Source organism: Ceratina calcarata, unplaced genomic scaffold (genome assembly GCF_001652005.2).
Source record: "Ceratina calcarata isolate Rehan_Ccalc_2016 unplaced genomic scaffold, ASM165200v1 scaffold579.2, whole genome shotgun sequence".
NCBI classification, from domain to species: Eukaryota; Metazoa; Arthropoda; class Insecta; order Hymenoptera; family Apidae; genus Ceratina; species Ceratina calcarata.
Window position 1 is genome coordinate 352,169 of NW_017177008.1, and position 22,305 is coordinate 374,473.

The following is a 22,305-nucleotide window of genomic DNA, read 5'->3' on the forward strand; positions in this document are numbered from 1 at the left end:
GTATGTAACTCATTAAATATTGAAATTAGAAGAGAAGTACACTGTTTTTCATTAAAAATTTTCGATATTCTGAGAAAAAAAAGTTTCGTCAGTATCTAAAGCGTCAATACTTAATTGGATATTTCCTTCTATACTTTTTAGCACGTAGCTATTTATTATTAGCATTATTCTTCCGACGTCTGATTTCTTTTTAATTATAGGAAATGTGTTTTTCTAAGGTACATAAACTTTTGGGATTTACTGTATAGCCAATACATCCTTAAAATTGTGAGCTATATTTCGGTATTACTAAAAATTTCTGCAAGACGGTTCTCGTTGATTTTTGTATAGAGTTCTCAACGGACAGATGCGCCTACAGTGGAACACCGGCTGACGCCGATTTGGCTGCGTTCAATTCCACCTGTTACGAGTTCGTTGTGAAGAAGGGTGGCTCCTTCCAAGAGGCTAGAAATTATTGCCGGACGAGAGGCGGCGATCTCGTCCACGGCTTCGAGGTCTCTCATTTAAACACTCGTAAAATTAGGCTGATCAGTCGAATGTTCGTCAAATATTTTACGATGATCCTTGCTTGCACAGGATGCAGCTCCCGTGTACATTCTGAACAATCTCGAAAGGCGGAAGGACAAACTGAAGACGCAGCTGGTATGGATAGGTGCACAGAAAGAACCTCTGATAACCGCGCGCACGTGGCGATGGGTCAACGGTAAGTACGAATAAAATTTATCACATCAATTTTAAAAATGTACTTCATGTAATTTCTTAGTACTTATTACAATCGCGAACTCGGATATGAAATTTGATCCCGGAAAAATTGATTCAAAGGATAAATCAGATCCCGTTCACTTTTTTCCCTTCTCACGATTTATCGGAATGACTCATGGGAACCGGGTCGATGAGGCACAGTTAGGCAATCATTTCTAAATTCATCGAACCGAGCCGGTTCGATTCGTCCCGCAATTAGACGATAATTGTAATCCGTTTAAATTCGTCGTCTTGTAAATTAGAATCGTGGAAATCGAAGATCGGGGCGATAGACTGTCGGCGCAACGGCGCGCGCTAATGAATAGAACGTGAAAGTTGCCAGTGTGGAAATCAACGGGAAATTACACCCGCGAACGTCTGTTCGAACCTATAATCCCCGTTAATCGTTTGTTGCGTCTGGGTCCGACCAGAAGGAAGTGCGAATCGTTTTTATTTCTATTTTTAGGCGAGATCGTACAGAAACCGTCCTGGGGAAAGGATCAGCCGAACAATTATAACGGCGAACAGAACTGCGTAGTGCTCGACGGAGGCCGCGGTTGGCTATGGAATGACGTTGGTTGCAACCTTGACTATTTGCATTGGATATGCCAAAGCAGTGAGTAGATCAATCGATACGCGTTTGCGTAATTTCATTCAAACGTTTCCTCATTCTAACTCTGTTCGTTCGAACAGGACCACCGACTTGCGGCAGTCCAGAGAAATCAGAAAACACCACGATTAAAGGGACTAAACGATCCATAGGATCTGCTATAGATTACATTTGCCCCAATGGGTACATGTTGATCGGCTCGAAAACCAGAAAGTGCGAAACGACTGGATTTTGGAGCGGCGAGCCACCCACATGCAAATGTAAGCTCAGGCTCGATTCGCATAATAATCGACAATTTCATAATCTGTTAAGAAACGATGTAAGAGCATTAAAGATTGCAATTACCATTGCGCCAATCAATCACATAAAAATGCTTGATATATCGACAGCCAAGTATATAAGAATTAAATGAAATTCTTAGAATTTCCTAGAGTTCATCTTTTAAAATACAGAATAATAATAATACTGTTTCAAATGATCGCAGTTGTGGACTGCGGCCAGCTTCCCGAACTGGACAACGGCTCGATCACGTTGATCGACCAGCGAACGACCTACGGAGCACACGCCGATTACGCTTGCAAAGAGAATTACACATTGCTCGGTGATGCCAGACGCAGGTGCGGCGACGGCGGTATTTGGAGTGGACATCAACCTCAGTGCTTGTGTACGGGATTAATTTTCACGCTGGCGTTACTCCAAGCTATGCTCGCAATTTAGAATATCGTTTTATTACTTTTCCAGTTGACTGGTGCCCAGAACCGCCGCAGATCAACGGTGGACTGGTGTCAATTACTGGAAAGAGAGCCGGTTCCACTGCCACTTACTCTTGCCAAAACGGCTTCATCTTATTCGGTGATAACGTAAGTTCAAATCTCGATGCATGCTTTTCGTTCTTCTATGATGCAAATGATTTAGTCGGACCCCATTTTCCCTCATTTGTAATGCTCGAAGCGTAACGTAAATTCCATTACGTCTTACGACACGTTACAGCAATTTTATTAATAAAAAGCTTGCACAAGCATTGCCGGAGGAATATTAAATATCGTTTTATCAATTTCGAAAGGTTCTTACGTGCGACGTAGGCGGCGAGTGGTCCGGCAAGGCGCCCCAATGTCGATTCGTCGATTGTGGGGCACCACCGCAAATCGAATTCGGTTCCGTGACGCTGATCAACGGCACCACGACAGTTAAAAGTGTGGCCGTGTACACCTGCCTGGAAGATTACTGGCTGGCCGGTGAAGCGAGACAGGAATGCACCAAAGAAGGGAAATGGAGCCACGATACACCGTCGTGCGAATGCAAGTATCTACATTCTCTCTCTCTCTCTCTCGTTCTTGGAATTGGTGCAAGCTTTTTATTTTATTGATTACTCTAGTGATTACTTGCGACGAACCCGAGGTACCGGCTGGAAGCTACGTCGTTGGATACGATTTGAACATTCACAGTGTCATCGAGTATCACTGCGAGGCTGGATATTTGCTTCAAGGCGAAGCTAGACGCACTTGCGGCAGGGATGGCGAATGGTCAGGAGAAATGCCTAATTGCGAGTGTAAGTTTTTTCATAGTACATACATAATGCTCCAATAAAACTGTTCTTCGAGCGTAGAAACATACAACATTTTACAGTACATCTCAAGAGTTATGAAAGGAAGCGTTTAATTTCGTTATTTCGCAGACGTGGACTGCGGGAAAGTTCTGCCGGTGTTGAACGGAGCGGTGGAATACGTGAACGACACGACGTATCTGGGAAGTGAAATCAGTTACAGTTGCGCGAGGAACTACAAGCTAAATGGAGTGTCGCGGAGATATTGCCTAGACAATGGTCAATGGAGCGACGCGACTCCGAAGTGCGAAGGTACGTAACTCTACAGACAATGGTTCTAAGATTTTAACGACGATTTTTTTCACAGAGATTCGTTGCCCGGAACCGGTTTACGCGGAGCACGGAATTCTCTCGGTGACTGGGAACGATCGAATGTACGGCAGGACTCTGATACGCACGGGTACACCGGAGAACTCGAATACCGGCGCTACTTCTTACAAGATCGGCGCTCTCGCCAAATACAGATGCGAGAGAGGGTACAAAGTGGTCGGTGAACCTTTGTCCACTTGCGAGGACAACGGCAAGTGGAGTGGAGAGGTTCCACGATGCGTTTGTAAGCGATTTTTATATGTGGCTCGGTACAAAAAGTAACGGTGCTTTATTTTTGCATAAAAAAAAAATGAGAACGTATTTTGCAGATGTCGATTGCGGCAAGCCAGAACATATTCAACACGGGAAATACACTTTGACGTCGAATGCGAGTTATTACGGAGCAGCCGCGCTCTACGAATGCGATGGCAATTTTGAATTGGATGGATTCGCTAGAAGATTGTGTCTTGAAAATGGTACTTGGAGCAGCGAAACTCCAGTTTGCAAGGGTAACTGTCGTCATAAAAATATTATTCATGTATGCTAATTATACGTGAAACCTGTTTCGTTCATTTATATCGTTTGTAGAAATTCGGTGCAAAGACCCTGAAAAGGAAGGAGTGCTCTCTACACAGGTTTCGACTCACAGCGTGGGTGGCGTGGCTCACTACAGCTGCCCACGTGGTTACTACATGGAAGGGAACGAGACAAGAATATGTTTACAGAACGGTTCCTGGAGCGGAAGTATACCCGCTTGTTTCTGTAAGTCCTAACTTCCGTATTCGACTAGAAATTCATTCTGACTCGGCGAATTAAAATTTCACAGCGGTCGATTGCAAACATCCGGGACCGATCGAGAACGGGAGAGTAATAGTAGTGAATGGAACTACTACCTACGGTGGAACCGCGGAATATCACTGTCTACCGCAATTCGAAAGAGCGGGACCGTTTTTGAGAAAGTGTCTGGACACCGGCTCGTGGAGCGGAGAAGAACCCAAATGCGAATGTAAGGGGAAACATAACTGTAAGAACTTTTCAATTGACGAGCAAATTTGTATACTTATTCCCATTTATCTGACAGTTATGCCGAATGAAATACCGGAAGCGCAAGGAGTTGGTACCAGCGTGGGCATCGGGGCAGGAGTGATCATATTTATATTAATCATTATCGGGCTAGTTTACTTAAGACTGTACGTATGATTTGTTAAAATTATCGAAAAGATATTTGGAAGCTAAATATTTTCCTAGGAGGAAAGCCACGCCTGTGAAGAACACTGAAAACGTTCAAGCGGCTGAAAGAAAGGAAGACCAAAACGCAGCTGTTATGTCTTACGCGACTCTGAACGATGGGACAACTAACGCTATGTGTGAAAACGTTCCGGAGGACGGTCTGTACGACAATCCTTATACTATAAGCGGCAGTACCTATGGGTAAGTCAAAGGAACCTTTGAAATCTATGCTACAACGACGTAATTCTGTTCTACATCGATATTAAAGGTACGGTAACAACATGAGAAGACATTACGGTAGATCCGGTCACTACGAAGCGGAGCCGGTCTCGAACAGAAACGGAATCACCATTAACGGAGTGTCTGTGCGATAGTTCGATGTGTACAACGATTAGAATCACGTTTGTTTCAAATCCGGTATTATTTATGTACAGATAGGAGACACGCGAGAGTTTGTTATCTTTATTTATATTCAGACTGCGGATTTTATGCATTCATAAAGCGACATATATTATAAAGTGCACGTGAGTGCATATTCCAAATTTTGAATATTAAATGTTTTATGTATCTTGCATAAAAATCCGCGGTCTGGTTGCGTTATTATATTTGGCGCATCGCCGATTTATGTAAATAAGTAAAAGGGAGTAGCGTCTAGGAAAAGTCGCGACGAAACTATTACGAATACTTTGATTAGCTCGCACTTAAAATTCTTCGTGTATTATTGTGTACATAATGTCTTTCCCTAATTTAGACCTAATATTTGTAAATGACAAGCGACGAATTTATATCATATGTCCATTGGTTGCGCAAATAAACGAACCAATGCTCTTGTTTTATTTTACATTTCGAGTTAAGAATTGACTGTAAACCCGATTACGAAATGTATGACAACTATATCGGGCTCCCTTACTGCCATATAAGGCAATGATTTCTCTGTCGGCATTCCCAACTACGGTACGTGCAATGACGTATCCTTTTTGGAATAAGCCGACGTGAGATGATATGGGACAGCGTATTCTCGACACGCGGACCATCGTTAAAAGTTAATAAAGTTTCATGTGACCTACCTCGAATATGGATCAGGAAACACACCGTTGTGGGAAACCGTTCTCCTTTTCGCTGCAACGTGTCCTATTCCTGGCGGGAATGCATAGATAAACGACACATAAAATATCGGTTGTCGCAGGATCCAAGGAAGAAGCATCGTACGAAGTAGATCACTTTAGAGATCGAATCTTTTTTTTATCCGGCACAATGTGGCACAACGAGGTGGCCTAATTTTTGGGGTATGTCTAGAAAAGGTCCGACAAACGATCCATCGCCAGATGTCGCTACCTATCCGGGTGTGGTGAATAACCATAGAGTGACGCGCAACGTGAGTCACAGTGGTGCACCAGTGTCTGTGCCGTTCTTTTCTCCTACGTTTTTCTCTCTTCGAAGCAAGTATCAATCAGGTTCGTAAAAATTCGTTTATTTCTATTAAAGTTTCGATACTGTCGCCTTTGGTTTTTATCGATTTTTGTACCCAAAATTGTTTAAACGATGGGAAATATTTGACAGCAGTTTCTTCACTCGTGAAAGCAGCCATTGTTATTATGCCTCCAGTGATGTGTATACTTTTTTCATCAATTTCTGCGATTTAAACAATTCTATTTTCGAATTTTTCATCGCTTACATATACTACTGCTGGCATATAATAATTTTATGTCGATCCCGATGATTTCCAATGAATGTTTACCGAAAGTCAAATATAGCCTGTACGGATTTAGCTGCACAAGAATTTTGAAACAAAGACCAATAAAATAGAAATTTGATCGTATTTTTAACCGACCGTAGAAGTAAAACAAAAAAACAATGATATTGAATGCGTTGTGCATCGAGGTACGATTGATGCTGACAGAAATGCAATTATTCGGTTGACCCACTCTTTTTTTTTATAAGATTCACATTGAATCTTCGATTTCGAAAAATGAATATTCTTACGTCGATTACCCTGCATATAGATTAGAAGTGCAACGTCCTCTTTATTGAAACGCGTCGATCTTATTTATATCCTGATTTGGATTACGTCGCGACTTCCGAAATTAATTGTCCAAGAATAAATACTAGTTCGATAACATCGATGTCGGTATGTAGGCACATTTATTTTATTTCTGACGCTATTCTAGTTCAACTAAATTTATATAACCACCACCCCACTTGTAACACCGTTGCATACGTGGCGATGGGTCGCAGGTATTAATTACGGAAAATTCTTTTTGTACAATATTTAGAAAGATGTCTTCGCGCAAAACGGCCGGACGTCGTGCAACCACGAAGAAGCGGGCGCAACGCGCGACGTCAAACGTCTTCGCGATGTTCGATCAAGCGCAAATCGCTGAATTTAAAGAAGCTTTCAACATGATCGATCAGAATCACGATGGTTTCATTGATAAGGAAGACCTTCACGACATGCTCGCCTCGTTAGGTGAGGGAACGCTTGCCACGCCAATCGAGATTGCTCGAAGTGAAACACGAGCACTGATCATTTGACTTTTCTCAGGCAAAAACCCGACCGACGAATATTTAGAAGCGATGATGAACGAAGCTCCAGGACCAATCAATTTCACCATGTTTCTAACATTGTTTGGTGAAAGACTTCAAGGCACGGATCCGGAGGATGTTATTAAAAACGCCTTCGGGTGCTTCGACGAAGAGAATACTGGGCATATAAACGAGGAACGTCTTCGGGAATTGCTTACAACAATGGGGGACAGGTATATTTCGTGTACTATATATACTGCTGTTGAATCAAACAGAAAGATTAACTACTGGTTTTGCTTCCAGATTTACGGACGATGACGTGGACGAAATGTATCGCGAAGCGCCCATCAAAGGTTCGATGTTCGATTACATAGAATTCACGCGAATTTTAAAGCACGGTGCTAAAGACAAGGACGAACAGTGAAATATCTGAAGTTATTCGTTTTCTATATTTGTGTGATGATCCAGCGTGTAACACGCTTTTATATGGTTGCAATTGTAAAGTTTCATATATTACTTGTATTTTGTACTTCCTCTGTCAATGAGAATAACTGAGAATCGAGGAATTATATTATTTTTCCAACAATTTTAGGTGATTCTAAATGTAAAAGCCTTCAAACCTTGTAAACACTCATTTGAAAGTGAAAATGTAAAAAAACGAGCACATGACTTACGTCCTGGTATAATTTACAATTGTATAATTGATGAAAGAAACTGAATATGTAATATAATAATATATTATGTACTACATTATCGTGTAGTTGTTAAAAAGTTGGCATTTATATTTTAATATAATAATGTATGATGATACACGACGTCTAAATACCTATTTTCACATCCATCCACTGAAATAAGATTCGCTAACATTTCTTCATAGAGTCGTAGTAAAAAAAATCAATTTTCCAAATTTATTAACCATACCATTAATGAAAGTATTTTTATTTCGCATCGCACGGTATTAAATTACGAGAGATGTTCAACGACATTGCAAATCGGAGATAATGCTTCGGATTTCAAATCCTGATAGTGATATGATGTGCGTGTGCATTTAATTTGTGCATGTGTGCATGCCAGGTGGGCTGGGAATCGTTTTGGGCAGACGTACGATCAGCCCGCGCGTCTGCGCGTTACCGCTTATGTACAGTATATACAGAATAAAGTCTGAGGAAGCCGCAGTATCATTTCCACTGGTGCGAGTGTGGGGCTCGCTTCGTCTGTTCGTTTCGACAGAGTCGGGCCGCTTGCGGTAGCTTTTTTTCTTGTCGCGTCGTCCCCTTTGCTCGGTGGTTGTTTCTTTCGAGTGAACAGCAAGACAGCGGACTTGGCGGCTGGGTAACGCGTAAGTGACAGTGCCCCGTGCCGCGTAGGGGGGTATCGGCTCGCGACGATCTCCACGGGAAGAGGACGGATTCATTTCTCAGATTCGTCGGGTCGCGGTGTGTTTACTGTTTGGTGAATGTTGCACAGTGAGCCGCGGTGTCTTGTGCTGCTGGATTCGTGAGTGAACGATTGGGAAAATCGAGTAGGGAGATGAGACGGGAAGCATTGACAGAAGCAGAGGCTGCCAGTCGCGAATTGGGTTACGTCCCGTTCGCCTGGCAACGATATATGACGCAACTGCTACCCTTCGTCCGTAGCAGCGGTCCTCGTGATCTTTACGCGCCGCGTTAACTGCGACAGGACTCTAATAAGCAAAACGCGTCCCCGCCCCGTCGCGACCCGATTGCGCAGCTTGCAAGCTCTTGGAGGTTAGCCGATCGCGATTAAGAAACTTGAACGAAAGCGACATCCACGGACAGCCAGCCGGATCAGCTGTTTCCCAGGACGATTCCCTTTCGACTACCCTTGGTGAGTGTGCTAAATTTTCTGATTCATCACGCTTCCACTATTTCGTATTGTCTCGATGCTAGGTAGAATTTTTCCTCGGCAAGCTTGAATTAAATCAACCGTGCAACTACCCCGGTGCACTCTAATGACAGCGTTCAAATAATTGTGTAGAAAATGATTTGGGCACCATATTGCGCTTGTTAACATTCATGCATGTACCGACTAATCGGTTTCTACGTATTTTCATATCGTCGTTATTATCGTCGACGAATTTGCATGAGAATCTGAAATTAGGTGAAACGTTCGTCGTAAGAAGGTAGAAATCGAACGTCGTTAACTTTCGAATAGAGGTTTGTCAGCAGTCTTCTCTTTAATATCGATAGGGAACAGAGAATAAAAGGTGTCGCAATAAACGTATGCAGCACGTGACTCTCTGTGTGGATGAGAGCGCTGTCAAAAGGAATGACACGCTGTCTTTACACGGTTCTCCGTAAAAGGCCTCTTTATCTGTAGACAGTAATTACCAAAGGACGAGACTCAATGGTGCTCGTTCACGATTTAAACTCTCTGTAGTTCGATCATTTTCCTTGATAAAACACTGCGTCTCGAGAGCGGTGCGAAGAGTTTTCTCAAGTCACGTATAAAACCGAGTGCGTTGCATATGTATTACTTAGGGCTACTCGGTGTAACACGATCCAACCGGTCGTATCATTTTAATATTGCATAACGTGCTCGTACGACTGCATAAGAACATTAATACGAAAGGGTAACGAGTCCTGAAACGGGCAATAACTAACCTTATTAGCCGCGTAGATTAACCAACGTCGAACTTTTTATTTTAATGATAGACGTACATAATAATTTACTTCTCACAAATTCACTCCATCAGTCTATTTATTCTCTGTAACAAGGAAGATAAAGTTTCATACTTTTGTACATTCTCTTCGTAACTTTGATCGACTATTGTTAGAAAGAAAAATTTTGCTTCACTTTTACCGTGGCAGATTTAATACCGACAATAAATATACGATGTTAGAAGATAATAAACGGGACTCGGAAGCGCGTGTAATGAAAATATGATGAAGCAAAAGCAAACTGGGTCCGCGGAAACTGTTTTTACTCGGGGAGCCAGCTTTCCGTCGAAGCACACAGAGATAGAAACGGTATTATCAGGTTAATTACACCCGAGTCAGGGACGTTTCTAATACACAGTCATGTTTTCAAACAGGTTATTCTACAGACCGTGCACTCAATAATAAGTTAAATCTGTTACGCGATTTCGCGTTCTGTGTCGCGAATCCTCATCTCTTTTCGTGTCACGCAACAGAACAGCTGCTAATAGCTTTACAAAATTGATTAGCCCGTTGCGTAACATCGTTTGCGGTCCGTCCGCGAATTAATGTGACTCATTTATATTGAAAAAAAACATAGCGTGTATTTAATTAAGGAAGGCACAGTCAGTCGCAGAGCGAACTTCGAAATCCTCTTTTACCACGAAGCCCTATTACAATGTCACGTTTGCCACAATAGTAATCCTCACGTTCCAGATACGACTGTTCTATGTAGTATTATTGAATTGATATTGAAGGATTGATAAATAGTAACTAAGAAGAGACTCGAGGTAGGTTGCGTGAACGAACGAACGAGTGCCATTCGGGCATTCTCTTTAGATTGAAGTCGGTCCAAGACGAACAGTAAATAAGTCCTCGATCGATATTATCAGATATCCTTCGAAACTATCAATCGCTATCACGTGTAAATTATGTTATCTATGAAACTGTGACGCATTAACTCGTTTACACATCTGGAAGGGCCATGCTTAATAATAATCGCCCCCTCGCGTTTAGATCACGCTTCAGCTAAAACACAGGCGTCGGTTATGATTTAATCGAGGTATGGAATATACTCGGTTAGCCGATCGCGCGCTGTTATTTTACCTTTGTATTCACAACTGTTCGTTACTGAACTTCATTACGCTCCTAATTATGTGGCTTTGCGGTGGCGATAAAACATAAAATTATACACCGTGGCTCTCGCGGATACGAATTGACATTTTTCCAAGGACGCCTCTTGCCATTTTCCTACCAGGGAAATGTCGCGATTATTCCCATTAACGTTCAAACCACGACCCTTTACTTCCGTTCAACTCGAAAATAGAACGACAAAGCGTAATCGTATGAAGTAAGAATTTTCGGATAAACTCTGCTGTGCGATTTAAAAATCAGGACAAATCCGAGAAGGTCTGTACACTGGCAGGTCTAGTTTAGACCGTACGATAAGATTTACTCGCTCATATATGATACCGAAACATCTTGGACGGATGTTTAGCCGTGATTCAATCCCGAGCCAAAATATCCGGGTCAGCCGCTCGAGAGAGCGAGTGGGTTAAAGTTTGGTGTGTCACGGGGCCGTCTAGACGATATTAGGCAAACCTGTCTACGTTCTACAGGGCATCCGTCGTAATTTCTTCAGATTCCCTCGGTAGTCGTAGCAATAAAATGTGCCCGAGCAGGCACTACGTCTCGATAACGGAGGATGGGAGAAGCCTACCCTCGAGTAGGATGAGCGACGCCGATTTTAGCGGGTTACGTTCCCCTCGGCGCAGGCGTCGTATCGATTTTTTCCTTCGCCTTTGCCTTTGCCTTCACCGTGCACGCGAAACTGACTGCCGACCACCCTACGATCATTCCTTCCTCTATCCGGGTACGGTCACTATCACGGGAAATGCACCAAGTTACCGTCGACGTGTCGTTCACGAAGGGTAGCTCGCAACGTGTACAGTCAATCTCAGAAGCGACGAAACGCTTTTAATGCGTGCATTTGGTATAAAATGCAGAAATCAAGAAATTAATTAGCAGGATGTGAACAAAAATTGTATCGAATTCGATAGAACTAATCTATGATTCCCATGATTAACAGAGCTTGCAATATAATATGTTCGACCAGACTGCAGAATTTATTTAATTGAGATGAAATATGATGAAAGATCAGTTGGAAGAGTTGGATGGACATGACTCAGAATCGACAAGTTTGTCCTGTATTTATTTTTGGGTCTCGCTGTACATATCTGGCTTTAAATGCCAGAATCAAACCGATAGAATGCAAACAGTTGGCTCGATGAATCTGGTGCAACGGTTTCTATTTGGATCCTCGCCTGATGGACCATATGGCCAATTCTCTTCCTTCCAGTTGCTCGTTATCCACCGAAAACGCATCCATCACGAATTCTATCGTTCATCCCGATGCAGTAAATAGGATAACGTTCGATTCCCGGCTGATGAACAGATTGCACATTTTATACAGACATATAAGAGATAACAATTCCATCAATTGGTAACAGGTATTGCATCAATCGTCGTATGAAATAATCTATTAATTTCTCCGATCGTATTTATGATCGGGAGTGTGCGGGTTAACCGAGGTGGATCGTTCTTAAATCGTGGCACACCTGTCGGTGGATCGAACGCTTTTCGAGGGTGCAGTGACAATGAAATTCGATAGCCTCGAATAACCCGTAGGCTGGATCGGTTCACGGGTCAGCTACGTTACGACAATGCCGAAAGCCGGACGGGGATTGCCGTCGTCGACGTACGGGAAGGGTTGCGGCGGTGGAAAGTGTGCCGATCTTTGTGTTAACTGCTTGAAATTCGATGCATCCTGCCCATCCTGTCTCAGAGTCACGGCGGACGTGTCGTTGCCCCTGTAACCCACGTGCAACTCGATCGACCGTCTTATTCCTCCTCGCTACTCTTCATTAACTTTCATTAAGTGGTAATCCTCGGCTCGATACGGAATCGTCGGTTATTTCAAGCTTGCAGGCCTTTCTACAGTCAGACGCGTCGGTGCCTTTCAAGTCTATCGATAACCGCGAGCCTTATCGGTCAAATACTTGGATCGATGTATCCATGCCGGGCGAACATATTTTTTTTAAGGAAAAATTCTTAATGAGAACAAGTAGACTGAGTTTATTTATTTCATTGAAATTAAATGCATGAATCGATGAATTTGGTTGCGATAACCTTGCCCCGAGAGATGCGGTGGATTAGGTTTACGCAGTGAATATCCGAGCGGAACCAATCGGCACGTCATAATTCTTGGGCGGTAGAATAAGCTCCGCGGAATTAACGGAGAACGTAGGCCGCGGACAGAATTAGATCGGAAAGCGAGTAGAGCGACGCAGTGCACGCGGATGACGCGCGTTACGTAAGCCACGTAGACGGAAGCGAGGCGCAGACACGAGTAATCGTACGAAACGATTTCGATGGCTCGATAATAAAAGAGAACAAAGGAACGAGGGGGAAAGGCACTTGAGGCGCACAGTGGCGTCGTTAAAACGAGAGTCGAGAGCCGGCGTGGAAGGTATCTCGTTAATTACTCGAGCGAGAATTAGTGAGAAAAAGAGGGCTAGGATTAAACGCGGAACGAAACAAACGAGCGCAAGGAGCGATCGACTGCATCTTAAAAAAAAGCAGCTTGTGCTCAGCGAACGAATTCGTTCGACTCCGAGCGAAAAAGATCACGTCGCGATGTTTTCAACTGAGGAGAAACGCCCGAGATTGGTCAATCCGACGAGCTTTCATCTTTCGTCGAGATAACGCCGTTTTAAATTTCAGTTCTCAGAAAGATCGCAAAGAGCAGTAATGCCCTACAGGGGAATAATGCGCGAGAGATGCTTAAAGAGATTGCAAAACTTGTCTTTTAATTCGAGCGGAGGAAGGCAGGTAGATTTTGCATGACCCGGTATATCGTAATGCCGGATTCGAATGTCCATCATTCGACCGGTACGTTTCTAATTCTGGCGAGTGACTTAACTCCACTGCGCGCCGATATATGGTTACATTTATGTACCTACGTGGGTGCACGTTGCGCGCCCATTTTGCGTCGTAGCTCCGCTCGACGTTTTCCTCGTATCGCCTGTATCGATCAAAATGCTCGCCCTTGACGAGAAAGATCCCCCGCGTGGATCCAAAGCCTCCGCTTCCTGGTCGACCGTCTGGCAACTGGTGTCACTTTAATAGACGCTTGCCAAACTTTCTTCTATCCCCTCGACGTTGTTGCGTCGAAACGGTTCTCGCGGAATTCCTTACGCCGAGTTAAGTCTAAATGCGTTTGGAGGTAAGACGCGACGCGTCGGACGAAACAATTCCGAGGAAATTTCGCAGCCCTTTTCCCGCGGCTGCATCCTGGAGATATAGATAGAACTGCAGCTATGGGAAGCACGCGGTACCGTACGCTTCCGCGGTCGTAAATTAGCCGTCGCGAGAGGTGAATTAATTCGCCCAACTGACTACGCGAAATACGCTCCCGTTGCTACCGCTAATTCGATACATGCACAATTTATAAAAACAGCTCGTTCAACTATTTTATTATACTGTTATTCGATACGTACTACTGAATACCTCGGAGAAAGGAAAGCACAAGTTTTCTTCACTGATTTGAACGAATCGCTTCCTCAAGTTTATGATCTGGATTGGATCGGAAGTCCTTAACCTTGAATAAATCTCGTTTAATCTGATCACCGGCGTTATCGGAAAGAGCTTCCGCGGTTTGACGAAGACAACGCGCAGCACGATCTTTCAGGAAATTGTCTCAGCTCGCTGACCCACGTTCAGATCGAAATAACTCGGTCTGTGCAGTTTCCTGGAAACATTGAACCCGCCTCCTGGCTAATTGCGTTAACGCATCGACGGATCTTAAAAAACGACTTATATACTCGAAACGCAAAATCGTTTGATCGTAATTCATGATTCTCTCCACGATCGACTCGCTAAAGCGTTCATGATACATCTCCTCTCCTCCCTCGACGCGTAACCTGCAATTTGCACGAGTCCATCATCCGTGCACCGTGATTACGCGTCCTACTCTTCGCTTTTTGCGAACGTTTCTTCTGAAAATCTGCTCATAGCTCAACCGACGACTCGTGAATGGATCCTCCCGGCGCGTGTACGCGTTCTTTCTCCAATTATTCCGGTACGCTTTGCTATCCCAATGACTCATGCCCATACGCACACCGTAACCATACGCGTTTACGACGTACCCGGCTACTAAACACCGCTACTCACGTACGACAGCTGTTATGAGACACAGGACTCGGTTCACCACGCACAGGCTTGAATGATCGAGCACCACGCGACTCGGTCTCAGTTCCGTTTCGTTCGAAACAATACCGCAACCTAGCGTAACGTTCCGTCTATGTATTTCACCCACGTTTCGTTTAATCGTTTCGTTAACTACGACACGATGGTAATTAGATTGCGGGTTTTTATGCAAAATTAAACATCTGTTAATTTACGAGATTTCTTTATTCTTTACAAATATCAATATATATATTTGTACAGTGAATGCAATTTATCATTAACAGATATGATGTTTTCATGAACGTATCAAATCCATAATCTACTGATAATCGTATCACTGAGAAGATAATTACGTGGCTGCATTTTCTCAAGTAATTCCAGTAATTAGTTCATAAAACATAACAGAGTTCAGAGTAAGTTGCGAAGTTTTACTAGTACGCGAGCTATACGTATCGTCTATTGTGAATAATGTGCACGGAGAGTCGATTTGCGGGCGAGCCCTTCGCCAAGGGAAACCAGCGTCTAATCGAATAAGAAAAGAGGGTTTTCGCGTGTAGCTCTCGAAGCGAGGTTCGCGGACAGCAGGCAATGAGTTTATTGGATTACCTCACCGCATCGTCGCAACTTGACCCGTCTAATTCAGACGGTTGACTCGCCCGCGCCTACGCTTCGAGGATGTTCGCGTTCGCGTAATACGGTTTGTCCGCATTCCAAATTATCCCGGTCATCTCTCCGCTCCGGTTCCGCGATCCGCGTCAGATCGATTCGCGACGCTCGAGAATCTCGATCCCACCGGTAAGGTTTCAAATACCTGCGGAGGTATGCGCTGATAAAAAGTCGGAAAAAACCTCGCGGTGAAACTGTGAGAAACTTCGGTACGTCGACGAGTTCGCAGCTTATGTTCAAAGCAATTAATTCAGAAGTTACGACTCGTATTTTACTGGAATACTTGTATTTTGTGAATAGGTTTTAAACACGTGACAACGTTTTACGATATGGGAGTCAGTCGTATACGTAAAGAGTCTGAAATGAATCGTGCGAACGGGAGAAGTAGAAATGTGGGAAGGCGCGTCCGAATTGGCAACAAGACGAAACGTAGGCTGGCAGCGGCGGCGTGGGAAAAAAGAGAGTTCACGGGCTTGATTGCACGAGCCGAGGGTCAGCGGGGAATGTCGCGTGCACGCGTCATTACGTTCGCCTCGAACCGTAATCGCGATTTACATACCCTCTTCGCACCTGCCGCTACCGCTTTTTGCCCGCCACCCGTGGAAAAACGTTCTACGAATGCCAGGCACGCGTGAAACGCTTCGCTTATTCAAGGGGAAGACGTCGTAATTATTTCAACTTCCCTTTCACGCCACGGTGGCAACTCTCACCGAAATCCTGATCAACAGCTCTTCATTTCTCATTTCCAAAGCAGAATTCAAATTGGTATTAGAAACAATTTTTTGATTCGATGTTCGATCCGCTAAATTTATCTCATGGTAAAATAATTATTCGTCGCAGACTAATTACGATGATTCGTGTCTGTATTAAAAAAAAAATTGGTTAGACCAGAAGACGCGTTGATCCGAATAGAATAGAGTCGTGTGGAATTCCAGTGAGCCGGAAGGGGCTGAGGTGACGAGGCTCGAGTCAATTTTCACGACAAGAAAGAAAGAGAGAGGAGGACATGATGTCGGGCTTGCGCATCTTCCTGGTTATAATGCCAGCGGACAACGTCGGAAAGCATAGACGTTCGCTGGCACCCAACCAGCTGCCAGAACCCGTACGGGTTCATCCGTGGCTCGACCTCGCGACACGGTACAGTGCGCAGGGTGGATGCTCCTCGCGGATATCTCACCGATCCCTCGGCAACGGGAAGATTAATCCTGAAAACCCGGGGCCAGAATGTTGACACTGCGAAGTCGCTACTGGATATAAGCGAATCTTGATAGTCAGATTAAAATTAACTGGACACATTTGCATCGTATAATACCTACTTCAAATATCGTAAGATTAATACAATAATTCAGCGAAATAATAATTGTTATAATGTTTAATGCGATACTTGATACAACGTTTCTTTTAATATCTTTTCAATCATGTAATAATTGATACAATAATTCATGTATTGATTGGTAGTATATTTTTCATCATAGTGATTGAGATAGCTGTAATAATTGATACCATTTATCAACTGATGATTCATTTAATATTTAATAAATCGCGATACGGTACAGCGCGCAGAATGGATATTCCACAATCGCTCGATGACAAAAAGATTAATGTCGAGAATCCGACCAACGGCTTAGGACGTTAACCAGGATGTTGACATTCCAAAGCCGTTACTGGGTATAAGTGATAGCGCGAATCTTGGTATTATTTAATAACGAGCTTACCGAAGTAGAGATTAATTTAATCGGTGACCCGTTCGAGTCTTATGCTTGCATTTCGAGGAGTTCACAGCAGTCCATTTTATAGTTTTATACCTAATATTGATCGGGAAATGATCTGGAAATTCTCACAATTAAGTTTTGTATAAAAGTCCACAGTTTAATTATAAAATAATTACTGTCTCGTTTTTATATACTACAGAACATAGCAATTATACAGATAGAACTTTGCCGGAACAACCGCGAACTGTTTTTAACGAAAATGTTTATAGATCTATACTAGGCACAGTAAAGAGCTTTCTGGCCGGTTGTTTGTTTCCGGAATCTCACGCGTGAAACAGCCCGGCGTTGTTCGCGAACGACGAGAACTGTACCCCTTCTTAGCGGACGGAATTAAATGAAAATAGCGTCTCGTGGCGCGCCGTTGCGCCCGTTGTATCCCTTAACGAATCACTCTCTGTGTACATTAGCGATCGTTTTCCCTCTTATATTCGCTGCACAGGAGGGGTGCACGCACCGACTCCCTCGCCACGCCGCGAGGGTCGCGCTTCTGTGCGCGTTTCGCGACAAAAGTACAGCTTGAAAGCTACGCCAAGCCTTCCGGGCTCGATTCAGCTAATCCCAGTTATAACGCGTCGAGAATCCCGATGACAATTTACGCTTTGAAAGCTCCCGAGTGTAATTTATACTTAATTCTGTTTTCCTTGGAAAAATAAGGGATTCTGTTTTTCTTCGCGTTACTCCAGATTCAATTCAGCTAATTTCAGTTATAACCGCCGAGAATCCCGATGACAATTTGGCCACTGAAAACTGGCTAACTTATTTTTACTTGGTTTTGTTTTTCTTGGGAAAATGGGGATTCTGTTTTACTCTTTGTCTCATCTAGATAGAGAGAGTGTTTGTAAAATATACAGAGGAAGGAAAATATTTTCTGCGGCTTTCTCGTTGTCGGTTGTGTGCCGAGGGATAGAACGGTTTTTGAGTCTCGGCTATCTGATGAGTCGGGTTGAACTCAAAGGCGGAAGCGATGTGAACACGCAAAGGCAAGCGATCTGTCGGGTGCTTAGGGCGAGAAGTAAAAATCAGTCGAGTCAACCACGGTGAACGATATCAGATATCTAATTATCCGCGAACCCGTTTCTCCTGGGTAAATTCTCGTGCAGCCAAGAAGACTACAAGGTGTGTGAAATACTAGCCATTTCATATTTAAAATGTTAGTACATTCGCAATGCATATGAAAGAATTCTTCTCCTGTTTTAATCTTCTCATCTTATATTGCTGGGTTGATCGATAATTTTTTGCTGGTATAAATGAATTGGTGTCGACGCGTGTACAAAATTCGTAAGGACGTCGGTGGATATAATCTCGATTCGTATATTCTTACGCTCAGTCTTTTCGGTGGAGTTAGAAGGAAATTGCATAGGACTTTTCTTGTATCTGGCAACTGTTCAACACTGACAAGCGTTTTGTTTTCTATTTCTTATTTCGGCGGCGATATATTCAAAGAGCGTCAAATTTTTCGAGCGACGTGAAGTCCCATGAAGCTGCAACTCTTTAGTAATCTCTCTTCGGTGGCACGAAGAAGTATACTCGTATTACGGTTCGCTCGGTACTACAGTTACGTTAATACCCATGACGGGGACACATCGAGCATGAAAAATAGGAGAGACATTCGGGCTTCTAGAGTAAATGGGAAAAAGAGACGAGAGGCAGTAGAGGGTAACGAACGGAAATCGTAACCGATCGTTACGTGCCCATCGATCGGTGGACAAACTTTTTAAGCCGGCTTATTAGACGATCTCTTCCCGGTCTGCGTACATCGCCGTGCACCATTAAAACCAACACGCGTGGACGGATGTTACCGGTCAAGTTCCGTTATCTTTCTCCCTTTTCACCGACCACGATCTGGATCGTCGTGACAAGTCTACGCTCTCCTCTAGAGCGCACACTTCCTCTTCCCTCGAGCGTCGAGATGGGCACTCCGATATTCTTAGAACTGGTTCGTACTCTCAAAGGAATACTCGTTAAATTCTTCGGCTATCTCCGCGTTTCAATTAAAAAACTATCTCTGACTATATCGATATTTTGTCTCGCGTACATTATATTCTGCGGGAGGTTGAGAGTTCACGATCTCGAAACGCATCGATGGCGATTGGATCGCATTAAAAGTAATCGGAACGATAATAGCGATAAGTGGGCTGGAACAACAATAGGGATAAGACGAGTGGGACGAGTTGAGAGAAATGAAAAGGGGTGTAATTTTGTTGGAGGAACAAAAGAACGGGAGAAGAGTTGAAAATTTATCGCCGACTTGGGAGGGACGCGGGAGATCTTTAAGAGGCGCGAGGCGGTTTTGAATTTACGGCGAGCGAAACGCGCCGGGTTCCCACAACTTGTGGGAATCATTTATTTCGCGTCCGCGTCGTCGACAGCCGTACACGCACGGACGTTGTACAATTTATTTCCAACTAAATGATTCGAAAACATTAGACCTAATCACCGAGACGTATCCGTGTAGGGATTCCAGTTAAAGACCGCCCGTACGCTCTCCTCTTACCCGTGTTCTTTCATCATTTTTACATCGTTAAATTGAAACGTGGAAGCGTATAACAGGACTTTGATATCCCTCGGTTTTATTAATGCGATTAATCAATTCTCATCCTCCGTCTGGCTTATTTTATTACAAATGCGTGCGATAAATAACAACGCTTGGATTCGATGGTCGATGTAGGCAATTAGTTTCCTCGCGGAACCTCTTCGAACGCGGCAGGAAGTCACGCTGCCGGAACTCTCGTCCCATGTAACGTTAGAAGTTCGTGGCCGGAAACAATAAGCATTTTCTCAATCCCTTTTTATGTATCATGATCGCTAGAATTCTGGGGAGGTGTCGAAGAGTAACCAAACGTACACGTTACACGCTGGCTGGCTTCCATGCGTGTAATAATATGAACGAATTAAATTGAGCATCGCGATACGGTTGTTTATCTAAAAAATTGTTCTCGCGTCGGACTCGGGATGAAATTTGATCGATCGCTCCTAGTCACAGGTTTCTCGCATGACTGGTCACCTTGATTACGATCAATCGTGAATGGAACTTCAGATTCTACTCACAGCCGAGACACCTACTTGATGTGATAAATAATGTCGATATCATCGGGTACGTGAAATGTTCAACAGCGAAGGGGTGGAGGACTCCTTGTTTATCATTAGCGTCTCTGGGTTACGCAAACATCGCGTGCTCAAGTTCATCCCATTAAACGTTATGCTAATACAATTCCTGATCGATGGAGAAATATTTCGTTTGCAAATTCTCGCGTTAAGAATTGTACAATTTTTCTGCCTTCTGCAATTTTCCGCTCGTACGTGTTACAAAAGTCGAACATGAGAAGCATTCAATTTTTGGAAAACCATAATCCTGATGACGTCAACTTTACATGCAAGTGGTTGGATAACAACAGGTAGCTCTTTTCTGCAAAAAAAAGAACGGAGATAGAAGCAGCGATAAGGATGATAACAATTGACTGTTGGAGCAATAGTTACGACAAAAGATTCCCTCAGTCGTTCCCCAGTTTGACGACAATTAGATCGTTTAGCCGGCGATGAAAGCGGACGAGACGAATCGCGTAGCACGATCCTCTTCACGAAAGGCGAGCGCTGACGATCGTTAGTGCGTCGTAAAACGACGGTGTCCGTGAATAGCCAGCAGCGGGTCATGCAAATTTATCAATTTAGTGCCTCGATGCACCGAACTGCACCGAGTCCGTCGCGTACCAACTTCGTACCGCGGCTCTAATTACGTTTCCTCGACGCGTTCAGCGTTTCAACCTTCGACGATTTCTACGTATCGTAAGTATGCGGATAAAACATTTCCTTTATGAAATTAGATAAAGCGCGATAAATTGTACGGACTTGTTGAACGTAACTTAATACATTAGTAGTGTACAGAATATCCTCTGAAACACTGCGTATAGTTTTGACAAAACAAACGTGAGGAAGGGAGTAGAAACAGAGGGTTCGTCGCGGAGATTCGCGACGGGAAATCTCGAGGGCAGAAGAACCTCGGACAGTTTCTTCTTTTTTCAAGACGCGACGGGGAAGGTGTCCCATTCGATGTCGACATTCGTCTGTCGGCGCACCCGCCGCCGTTCTAGGAGTCATTGCCCTCGGTGTGTCTATCTATCTCGAGGTTCTCACGCGTTTGCATACAGATACAGGTCGCGTGTGTTCGTGTCACCTGGCTGCGAAAACAGGTGCCTATTCAACCGACGAGATCGCTTCCTCTCGTGTGCCACGCCTGCTACCCCATTCAAAAACCTGACTCTCCTCTTTTTCCAATCCTTTCTTCCTTCTAACACAGACTCATAAGATAAACGCTGTGCAGTATTATTAAACATGTAATCAATATTAATTTACGCTTTGAGATATCTTTTATGGCTGTCGTAAGAGAATATAAAAGTACAACCATGTACTTAATATTGAACATAGTCTAAACACTCGTGCCAGTCAGGCATAACTGTTTTTGTTAATTAATTATTGGTATATTATAACGTTGAGAAATATCGAGGCTGAAAAATAGGTCTCGGAATTCTAGGTGATACTCTGACACGTGATATCGCGTTTATGTTGCAGGTAGCCCAAATGCCAGTCCTGCACGCGAGCCTTTCGGAAAGCACCGTCTCGAGAGCTCCTTGGTATCGGGGTAAGTATTCGAAGAATGAAATGGTACTCACAGCTTTTTTCATCTCCCCCCCTTTAATTCCACGGCAGACTGCGCGAATTCATACCCAGATCCTCATTCAACGTTCCCTCGTTAAACCTGGCCCAATTTACCGATTTCGATCGACAATGCGCCGGTACATCGATCTCGGCGGTATTTTTTTATCGGACCACAAAAAATTATAATTAGACCAGAAATATAAAATATGCACGCTCGTAATTAGAGAGTCTAAAGATTTATTTCGGATTTCATTTCCTAAACGTTTTATTTCGCATGAAGGCAGTCTTGGTTGT

General features: G+C 43.7%; 4 protein-coding genes across 6 annotated transcripts in view; 3 read left to right on the top strand and 1 right to left on the bottom strand.

Moving 5' to 3' along the window:
- The window catches only part of fw (CUB and Sushi multiple domains furrowed), a 13,630-nt gene extending 8,296 nt beyond the window's left edge, over positions 1-5,334 (top strand). For both annotated transcript variants that reach the window (XM_018032383.2, XM_026817436.1), the window contains exons 7-22: positions 331-494; positions 577-703; positions 1,208-1,357; positions 1,435-1,611; positions 1,836-2,015; positions 2,093-2,211; positions 2,415-2,649; positions 2,727-2,900; positions 3,027-3,206; positions 3,262-3,507; positions 3,593-3,772; positions 3,852-4,025; positions 4,090-4,269; positions 4,345-4,453; positions 4,512-4,694; positions 4,762-5,334. In XM_018032383.2, coding sequence (XP_017887872.1) covers positions 331-494; positions 577-703; positions 1,208-1,357; positions 1,435-1,611; positions 1,836-2,015; positions 2,093-2,211; positions 2,415-2,649; positions 2,727-2,900; positions 3,027-3,206; positions 3,262-3,507; positions 3,593-3,772; positions 3,852-4,025; positions 4,090-4,269; positions 4,345-4,453; positions 4,512-4,694; positions 4,762-4,867 — 2,684 coding nt within the window. In that variant the 3' untranslated portion in view covers positions 4,868-5,334. The remainder of the gene's footprint in view (positions 1-330; positions 495-576; positions 704-1,207; positions 1,358-1,434; positions 1,612-1,835; positions 2,016-2,092; positions 2,212-2,414; positions 2,650-2,726; positions 2,901-3,026; positions 3,207-3,261; positions 3,508-3,592; positions 3,773-3,851; positions 4,026-4,089; positions 4,270-4,344; positions 4,454-4,511; positions 4,695-4,761) is intronic.
- The window catches only part of LOC108629679 (uncharacterized), an 18,814-nt gene extending 13,055 nt beyond the window's left edge, over positions 1-5,759 (bottom strand). For both annotated transcript variants that reach the window (XM_018032512.2, XM_018032511.2), the window contains exon 1: positions 5,561-5,759. The gene's annotated coding sequence lies outside the window, so the exon portion shown is untranslated. The remainder of the gene's footprint in view (positions 1-5,560) is intronic.
- An 86-nt stretch (positions 5,760-5,845) lies between these two features.
- Positions 5,846-7,787, top strand: sqh (myosin regulatory light chain sqh). The gene is made up of 4 exons (XM_018032386.2): positions 5,846-5,947; positions 6,767-6,960; positions 7,036-7,249; positions 7,320-7,787. The coding sequence occupies exons 2-4, from the start codon at positions 6,771-6,773 to the stop codon at positions 7,438-7,440; spliced, it is 525 nt and encodes a 174-aa protein (XP_017887875.1). The 5' UTR covers positions 5,846-5,947; positions 6,767-6,770; the 3' UTR covers positions 7,441-7,787.
- A 395-nt stretch (positions 7,788-8,182) lies between these two features.
- LOC108629653 (uncharacterized) overlaps positions 8,183-22,305 on the top strand; it is a 33,529-nt gene continuing 19,406 nt past the window's right edge. The window contains exons 1-2 of the mRNA XM_018032449.2: positions 8,183-8,864; positions 21,925-21,994. The gene's annotated coding sequence lies outside the window, so the exon portion shown is untranslated. The remainder of the gene's footprint in view (positions 8,865-21,924; positions 21,995-22,305) is intronic.

Coding starts and splice junctions, on each gene's coding strand:
- sqh (XM_018032386.2), top strand. CDS start 6,771: ATGTCTTCGCGCAAAACGGCCGGACGTCGTGCAACCACGAAGAAGCGG. Junction 6,961..7,035: donor CGACATGCTCGCCTCGTTAG/GTGAGGGAACGC, acceptor GACTTTTCTCAG/GCAAAAACCCGACCGACGAA. Junction 7,250..7,319: donor CTTACAACAATGGGGGACAG/GTATATTTCGTG, acceptor TTTTGCTTCCAG/ATTTACGGACGATGACGTGG.